Source organism: Zeus faber, assembly GCF_960531495.2.
Source record: "Zeus faber genome assembly, chromosome: 22".
In the NCBI taxonomy this organism is placed as follows: domain Eukaryota; kingdom Metazoa; phylum Chordata; class Actinopteri; order Zeiformes; family Zeidae; genus Zeus; species Zeus faber.
The window spans coordinates 18,956,346-18,966,370 of NC_137209.1; the positions used below are offsets into that span (position 1 = coordinate 18,956,346).

At 47.1% G+C, this 10,025-nt stretch overlaps 1 protein-coding gene across 1 annotated transcript; it reads left to right on the plus strand.

The window, feature by feature from the left end:
• Positions 1–3: 3 nt before the first annotated feature.
• Positions 4–6,553, plus strand: kcnj10a (potassium inwardly rectifying channel subfamily J member 10a; the record flags this gene model as incomplete). The annotated part of the gene is made up of 5 exons (XM_080023739.1): positions 4–346; positions 1,064–1,275; positions 2,573–2,704; positions 2,844–3,021; positions 6,132–6,553. 5 exons carry the CDS (start codon positions 4–6, stop codon positions 6,551–6,553), a joined length of 1,287 nt encoding a protein of 428 aa, XP_079879865.1.
• Positions 6,554–10,025: the final 3,472 nt, after the last annotated feature.

Below are 10,025 nucleotides of genomic sequence, written 5' to 3' on the forward strand. Positions count from 1 at the left end.
GAGATGACCCCGGCCACGACCCCCGCCTCCGACGGCTCCACCCCGCGGAAGGTGTGCCACTCCGAGACGCAGACCAACGTCACCAAGCCTCTGCTGGGGGGCAGCGGCGGCGCGGGCGGGGCCCTGCGGCGGCGGCGGCGGGTGCTCTCCAAAGACGGCCGCAGCAACGTGCTCATCGAGCACGTGAGCGGGCGCGGCGCTCTGTACCTCCGCGACCTCTGGACGACCTTCCTGGACATGCAGTGGCGCTACAAGCTCTTCCTGTTCTCGGCCACCTTCGCCGGGACTTGGTTCCTGTTCGGGGTGGTCTGGTACCTGGTGGCCTTGCTGCACGGGGATCTCCTGGGTGAGGGCGCAGACATGGGCAAACAAAATCCAAAAATAAAGGATAATGCCCCAGTCACAGCAGGACTTGGCTGTGCACCATTCCCTGCAGATTATAGCCAGTACAATCAAACATAACGAAACATCGTAAGACCGCTACGTCTACCTTCACCATGGTATAAAATATGGCGATTTGCGTTGTTGGAATCACCCCTTCAAAGGGTCAAGTACGCCAAGGCTGAACGATGCCAAACCCTTTGCGCCGATTTATCGCGATCATTACATCGCAATTAATCATTTTGAGCGCGAAAGTCCCGCGGCTTCACTGACACCAGCGCAACCGGGGGCCATAGGCGGCGCTCCCCCCCGGTTCAGTTATCAATCGAGCGTCTGAGGAGCTCCACAGGCGCTTTTCTGTGCTCACTCTAACGCAACAATGATGCACTGTCGAGGTACTGTGAGAGGAACACTTGGCGCGGGGATGAAGTGGGAAAACGAAAATCCAAAAAAAAAATAAGGGAGGGAATGTCCCAGAGTAATTAAATCATCGCCCAAGCCCCCGACCTTTGCCCCCTGAAAGCCCGCCACCGCAGCTTCCCATCCCCAGGGTCAAGGAAGAGCAGAGTAAACATGCAAAGGTCATGGTGCGATAACAGGCATTTGAAGCCTTTCATTCAACCCTGTTTGTCCTTTTGCTGTCCAACCCCCACCCCCTGCCCCCCGCCGCCGCTCCACCCAGAGTTCGACCCCCCCTCCAACCACACGCCCTGCGTGATGGAGGTGAAGACTCTGACAGGGGCCTTCCTCTTCTCCCTGGAGTCCCAGACCACCATCGGCTACGGCTTCCGCTGCATCACCGAGGAGTGCCCCCTCGCCATCATCCTCCTCATCCTCCAGCTGGTCATCACCATGGTGATGGAGATCTTCATCACCGGCACCTTCCTCGCCAAGGTGGGTTAGGGAGGCGTGGTGGCGGCCGTGGAGGGACAGTCAAAAAAAGGTCAGGCTTATGTTGTTCTGGGAAACTCAACCACACCCCGGACCTATTCCTCTATTATAACTATTTCTTCTCTGGATCCCTCTACTCTACTTCAACTCTACTCCTATTCTATCCTACCGCCGTCTGCTCTGCTTCTCTCCACCTCCCTCTACTCTATATGACCCACCTCTACCTCTACTCAACTTCTACTCCACCTCCTTCTGCTCTACATGTAATCTACCTCCCTCTGCACTACCTCTATTCAATTCTACCTCTACGCTTCCTCATACTGTACTACTCTACCTCATACTGTACTACTCTACCTGTACCTCTAATCAACTCTACCTCCCCACTACTCTACCTCAATTAAATTCTACCTCCCTCTACCTCTACTCAACTTCTACTCCACCTCCTTCTGCTCTACATATAATCCACCTCCCTCTGCACTACCTCACTTCAATTCTACCTCTATGCTACCTCATACTGTACTACTCTACTTCCTTCTACTCTACCACTAATCAACTCTACCTCTACGCTACCTCATACTGTACTACTCTACCTCCCCACTACTCTACCTCAATTCAATTCTACGCTACCTAATACTGTACTACTCTACCTCATACTACTCTACCATTACCTCCTTCTACTCTACCACTATTCCCACTACTTTACCTCTACCTCCCTCTACTCAAATTCTACTCTACCTCCTTCTGCTCTACATATAATCGACTTCCCTCAACTCTTCCTCTAATTCATTTCTACTCTACCTCCTTCTGTGCTGCATATAATCTTCTAAACGTCTCTACACAACCTCCACTCAATTATACCTCTACGCCACCTCATACTACTCCACCTATATCTCCTTCTACTCTACCACTAATCAACTCTACCTCCACTCTAACTCTGGCCCCACTACTCTACCTCAACCTCCCTCGACTCAAATTCTACTCTACCTCCTTCTGCTCTACATGTAAATCTACCTCCCTCTACACTACAACCCTCTGCTCTCCCTCACGATACTCTAACTCTACTTCAACTCTGTATTGATGGGCTAATAACATGATTTTAACATTAACATCCCCAATTTGGCAATTTGAAGATGTAAAGGCAGTATAAAACGTCCGTCGTTATTTGACGTTTTCATAGGTGTCAATACGCGACGTCCATCACAGAGCCTCGCTCTGGCGTAGTTGTCGGCACGATTCCGGAGAAGGGAATAAAAGAGGGAGGGAAACTGAGAGCTCCGCCCACCCTTTCTCCTTCCCGCAGGTGGCGCGGCCCAAGAAGAGAGGGGAGACGGTGAAGTTCAGCCAGCACGCCGTGGTGTCCAACCACGAGGGGCAGCCGTGCCTCATGATCAGAGTGGCCAACATGCGTAAAAGCCTCCTGCTGGGATGCCAGGTGCGTGCCGTTTATGCCTATGTCCCTGCAGCCACCCAGGGAGGACGACTAGCAGCGGTCATACTCATAGCCCCTCCTCCCCGCGCCGCTGTCGGCCAGAGCTAACGCCTCCGTGTTGCGCCCCCGCCCCGGCTCCCAGGTGATCGGGAAGTTGCTCCAGACGTCTCTGACCAAGGAGGGGGAGACGGTGCGGCTGGACCAGAGGAACGTGCCCTTTCAGGTGGACACCTCCAGCGACAGCCCCTTCCTCATCATCCCCCTCACCTTCTACCACATCATCGACGACAGCAGCCCTCTCAGGGCCTGGGCCGCCAAAGGTGACGCCAGCAACTTATAAATACATGTTTTTTTGGTATATATTCCAGGTATATATCTTCATCATCCTGTACTGTACTTATCGTTGCTTTCATTTCACGTACTTGTACGGTATGTCAAAGCCCCTTTTCCGCCGCAGGAGCCGTCTCAGGAACCAGGAACTTAGCTCCCGGAGCTTATGAATTCAGGCCTTTTTTCCCCCGCCCACAGGAGGGACTTGGTGCTAAAATTGAGTCCCCCCCGAGCGAGGTGGTCCCTTTTGGGGGAAAGGGGGAAAACATTGGGGGCGGGGTTTGAAGTACTGAACAAGCCTGATTTAGTCGAACGCAAGCCGTGCTGGGAATCGCCAAGTCCACCAACGGCCATGAGCGGCTGATCAAACACTCGCCGCTTGCTCGCGGTGTTCGCTTACCCCTCGCGACCTTCGCCTGATAAGAGATAATGCGGAACCTGCGATATCGAGACGGCTGCGGCCGGCGTGCAGAAACGACGTCCCGAACCTTGGCGCCATGATGCCTCCTGAGTCCATGGTTCCCCAGCAAGACGGGAACGCAAGCGAGAGCTGTTTCAGGGACCGCTAAGGGAGAGGTTCTGGGCCAAAATGCTTCCTCATTTATTGAAGTTCCTGTACATTGTTGGAAATGTATATTATGTATGTATGTATGTATGTAGGCGTGTAAGTATGTATGTGCATTCATACATGGCATGCATGCATACATACTGTCCATACATAAATACATACCTATGAATCTATAGTACGCGTTGCATGTGTGTTTACGTTCTTGTGCGCTGTGTTTACCTGCGTCTGGCCGCCTGTGGGCTGGGTCGGCACCATCGAAGAAGAAGGTTTTGTCCGGATGGAATGTGTGTGAGGGAGCTTGCCAGAGACACCCTCATTAGAGCACAATGGCTTACAGTCCGCGGTGCTGACACGCAGCTCGCACAGATCCTGTTACTCCAAGCAGCAGCCAGAGGCACAGGGGCCGAGCACTGATTGACACTGATCGCTGCTCTGACGGGGCGGCACTCACTCGACGGCTCCGGGGGGTTCCCCAAACGTAGGCCCGTGGCCCGCCTCGGGGTCCTCGGAAGAGCTGCCGCGGGGCCGGAGCAAAGTTGTCATTTTCAACGCGTATGCAGTCGCTTTGGTTTCAGCTGGACTCTTGTCGTCGCTTTGTTCCATTTCCTTTTAGTCTCTTTTGTTCCTCATCTCCTTTCCCGTACAGCTTGCTCCTCCGTTCCATATCGGTATCTCCTCATTCAGGGCGGACCTCTCTCTTCACAATCAGCCGCCCTGGGCGAAGTCCAGAAGACGAGGTAGAATAAACTGTACTTCCCTTGCCACGGATCTAGTTGCCGTGCACCTAACGGCCTCTATCCTTAAAGTATCCATTTCAATTCGTCCAGGTCACCGTTTGGGCTTCAATTTGGTTTTGGTAGCCCGTTCTCCTATAATCTGTAAATGATGCCTTAAAACCATTAAATACATTAAGTATTCGGATAAGAGGCCATAATTACTACTCAGGGCACATGCTGTATTATCACATTATCAGCTCAACAACCAAAGCTTTTTGGCAGCAATTTCAAAATAATATTTAAGCAGCCATCAAACCAAAGAAAACAAAAAAGCCAAATTACGTGCACGCTATTAATCTGACCATAGTTGGTTTAAGGCAATACTCAGTGAATAGAAACGGTCATGTACAGCCTACATCGTGCAATCATGCAATTTTCCGGAGCAGGAACGCCGTTGTCAAAACACATTATTAACCATGTCAGATTTTCTTCATCAAGTATTTCAATTGATTTGGTCATGCAAACGTGTAATCAGTCTTCTTTTTGGCTTCTTTTTTGAAAACGTCCAAATTCAATAACTGTAACCGTCGCAGAGTTCTCCAAAGTATCCTGAAAATAATAGTTAGTATGGATGAATGGATATAGGGATGCATAGAAGGATGGGTAGATGAGTGGACAGATGGATGGCTAGAGAAATGAATAGATGGATGAATGAATAGATGGATGAACAGGCGATGAGCACAATATGCACACAAGAGCAGCGCTTCAATTCTTCAACCCACTGGCCAAGGCAATGCAGGGAGCAATGCATTTCAGTCGGCGGTTCTTTGGGCAGGGCACCGGAGCTTAGAGCTCCACGCAGCGACGCTGTTCTGAGGGGACCCCGTACAGGGGGAGCCTGTCTGGGCAGGAACCTCTGTGCTCGGGAAGGCGGAAGACCGGTTCACAGCCACACAAAAGGTGCGTGGAGGTGCCACGAGCAGCAGAGCAAGGCGTCGTGGCTGGAGGCTGGAGCCAGCGGAGACGGACTCGTCTGGGTTTTTTCCAAACCGCTAGGCCCGAACGTCGGCACACCCCCTTCGAAAAACGTGCCCTCCACCCCCCACGCGGCGATCACGTGTGTGGTTAAAGTGGAAATCCATGAGCACGTTCGCGTTGGGCAGATGACACGAGTCCCAGAATTGCATTCGAAACTGACGACGTTTGGCGGGGCGTTCGGCCACTGCCTTCAACCTAAAGTATCCCTTGACTGGGTCACTTGAGATGGAGGCAGGGTTCTCACTTGATTTTCTTGCGTGTGCCAAATTTTGGCAGGGAGAGGCGGACCCCGCCATTGATAACAGAAACAGCAAACAGTGGCGCAAATACATTGAATGGCTGTTGGCAGTTAAATTGATGGATGCATAGATGGATAGATGGTTGGATAATGTATAGATAGATGAATGATAGATGGATGCATAGATCAATAAAAAGGTGGATGATTGGACAGATGGATTGATGAATGGAATGGATGGACAGATGGGTAGATAGACCGATGGATAGATGATGAATGGCTCGATGGATGAATGCATGGAGGACGATAGATGGTTGAATGAATGGCTAGATGGATAGACAGGTGGATGGATGAAGAGTTGGGTGAACAGATGGATGGATGAATGGATTGGTGCTCTGTCCACACATAGATGATTCTTTTGGGGAAGACCCCATCCACTGCGGTTCATCAGTCTGTACCCCACAGTGCGTTTCCTCCACCCATCCATCCATCCACCCACCCATCAGAGTTCACCTCCTCCTTCCTGTCCCGTGCGTCCTCCAGGCGATGCCTGGGGCGACCTGGAGCCGGCCGACTTCGAACTGCTGGTGATCATGAGCGCCACGGTGGAGCCCACGTCGGCCACCTGCCAGGTGCGCACCTCCTATCTGCCCGATGAGATCCTGTGGGGCTACGAGTTCCCGCCCATGGTGTCCCTGTCGCCCGCCGGGAAGTACGTGGCCGACTTCACCTTCTTCGACAAGGTGGCCAAGACCAAAGCGCCGCCGCTCTTCAAGGGGTCGCCGCCCGCCCAGCCCCGCCTCCCCCCGCAACAGGCCCCGCGTCGCGGCGGCGGCAAGGAGGAGGGGACGGACCCGGAGAAGATGCGCCTGGAAGAGAGCTACAGGGGGGAGGAGAAGAGGGGGAGGGGCAGGGGCCAGGGGAGGGACAGCAGCCCACTGAGCGTACGTATAAGTAACGTGTAGTGAGAGGGGGAGGCATGGAGGGAGTTGAACATGCGGGGGGAGGGCGAGGGGGAGACCACAAAATACCCTGACAGAAACAGAAGTGAAAACAGTCACCTGGAAAGTGACACTTACCCACACACACACACACACACACACACACAGTCTGCTTCTACAACCGCACACACCCACACAGGCCTGGCACACACACACACAAGCACACACACACACACACACACACACACACACACACACACACACACAAAGGGATATATATATATATTTATAGAGAGATAGAAAATTTGGCAATGTATATGTATTAATGTGAAAAATGCTAAAAAAAAAGTATAATAAATGATTGAAATGAGACACACACACACACACACACACACGCACACAACACACACACACACACACACACACACATCATTCTTATTTTCAACCAGTAGCTGTTAACCACACGAGTACATTGAGGCCTCTTTTAAACTTTAAATATTATTTTTTATGAAAGGACTTGGCCCGAGTCAATGTTGGTGGTTTGACCTGGATGTTATCAATGAATCACGGTACTGTTCAATAATATGTATAAAATTTTATTTTATATACACATATATATATATATATATATACACACACACACACACACACACACACACACACACACTGTATATGTATATGGGCAAGATTACTTGGGAGCAAAGGGGGGCACTTGTCCCCAAATATCTTCAAATCCTGTCTCGTTCCGAGCAGTCTTTGTGGTATGATCCATTTGTACTACCTGGTAGCGCAGGGTTTCTCGGCCAAATTTGGCCCCTGACCCCGTTTTTAGGTCCCAGAATTCTTCTTTTCGGGTGGAGTTTGGGGGGTGTCAGCCATAGTATGCTCTGCATCACCAAATAGAATTTTTATGTCAATCACAATTGTGACGGACAACTTCCGACCTTTGTTTGTTTTGCATGGCAGCGCAGCAGGTAGAGCAGGAGGGACCGGCTGCTTAAATAGGAAAGCCCATATAAGGGCGTGGATGCGTGTGGCGCCGTCGAGTTGTCCAACAGAACCAGCTCCATCTTTTCTGCACAAAAGAAAATGTTGCCTTGTATTTTTTGGTTTATGGCTTCTGCCTTTTCAAACGGTATTAATTATGACTCCTTTAAGAATTAAATCTCGCCCATATATATATACACACACATATATATATATATACACACACACAGTATATATATATATATCTATATATACACACTTTTTATGGGTGGGGAAAATACCTGGAGCCCTGCTGTTTCTTGGGTGGTTTTCTCTTTAAGGATCTGAACAGAATGTATCACATTTGTATAGAAAAACGGTTTCTAACCAGAGATATTTTGTAAATCTCTTGAGGTACTGTACGTATGTTAACCCTTGATCTTGTGTAAAGAATAGATGTGAAATAATGAAACTAAAAGCACTTGATGGGAGAGTAACTGAACTAACTACTTTTTGCACTGTATTGAATTATTAAACGTTTGTTATTGTGTGTGTGTGTGTGTGTGTGTGTGTGTGTGTGTGTGTGTGTGTGTGTGTGTGACATTGGGTTTATGAGTAAGTGTATATGTATGTACAGTATGTATGTATTGGTGTTTACTTGTATAAGAAAATAATTGTGTGCGCGTGTGTGTGTGTGTGTGTTTATACTGTGTATATGAACATTCTTTAAGATGTTCTGTTTCAGCTCCATGTGTGTGTGTTTTAACATATGCATGTTTCTTTTGTACATGATGTTATGTATATGAATATTTTGTTCCATCTGCATCCCTGGCTTTCATAATGTTTTTCCTGTTGCTTGGAGGGGGGATGTATTTTAACGGCTGTTAATGCACAGTGCCAGTTTTTTTATACACATAAAAATGGAAATAAAAAAAATCACAAAATCTTTTCTTTTTTTTACTCCTGTAATAGATATATAAACTGAAGCTGGCTGTGCTGTTATGTTTAATATACTGTATCAATGTACTGAAGGAAAGGCTTTCAAATTTTATCTCCACAAAAAATATGATTATTAATATTCACTGGTGAAAAATCAAAAGATTTTTTTACGACCTTAATCATACTAAGTATATAGTATATATACAGTATATACACACTGCAAATTTTCCCATAAACACCAATAGGGGGCAAAATGAAAACAAGTTGTCCTTTTTATCTGACCCAAGTCATTTCAATTGGCAAATTCTAACTAAAAATTGAACGTAAATATCAGTAAGCCATACATCTGTACATCTTAAACCTTTAATGATGTCAAAACTCTGGTGCAAAAACTCTCCAATAGAGTTCAAAGTATCTTTGAACTGAAGCCTCGAAAGAAGCTGTAAGGAACAGTCAAATGTAGTGATGGATAATGCTCTAACTGCTATGTTCTTAAAAAAAAAAAAAGTGCCTTTTAATAAAATCAATATCATTTACCAAGGGGTTGTGGTGTAAGTTTGTCTCTTTGCTCGGAAGAAAGGCCAAGAAATCCAAGAAAGTCCTTGAATTTGTTCCAATACCAGTTTATAGACTCATCTAACCACCTTTTAAACCTGTTTCTTACTTACCACTCTGTCCCAAATATACAGTACATACCACTCTGTTCCAAATATACAGTACTTACCAATCCGTCTCAAATATACAGTACTTGCCACTCTGTTCCAAATATACAATACTTACCAATCCGTCTCAAATATACAGTACTTACCACTCTGTTCCAAATATACAGTACTTACCACTCTGTTCCAAATATACCTCTCTGTCCCAAATGTACAGTACTTACAACTTTGTTCCAAATATGCAGTTCTTACCACTCTGTACACCCACCCACGTGCACACACACACACACACACACAGAAAATTTGGCAATGTATATATATATAAACCTGAAAAATGCTAAAAAAGAATAATAAATAATTGAAATGATACAATAAGGCTGAAAAACAACTGTATCAGCAATATATATATATATATATATATATATATATATATATATATATATATACACATGCATTATATTCCTTAAATATGTAATTCTTTACTCAAAAAGAGTTTTCTTAAGAAGTGTGTGACAGTTGCAGACATCCGGAGGGGGGTGTGTGTGTGTGTGTGTGTGTGTGTGTGTGTGTGTGTGTGTGTGTGTGTGTAAACCGCAGTGAGTCATGCACAGGAAAAAATGTTTTCACTTCTGCAAATGCTTTATATACGTGTAAAAACAATCAGAAAACCGAAAACAAAAGCGTAGATTCCACAGTCGGGGCCTTTAAGCTCTCGTAGCTCTTATAAAATAAACTATATTCTTTTCTTTATTATTTTCAACATTGAATCTTAGAAAATAAACATGCATTTCACCATTCAAAAAATGTGGGTTTCCCCAAATATTTCACATGTTCCGGTAACAGGGTTGAGTGAATATTATGGGACACAACTAAAATGTAAATTTGTCATCATTTATAATGAACTACTCGCGTGAAGAAGCTGCTTCCCTGCC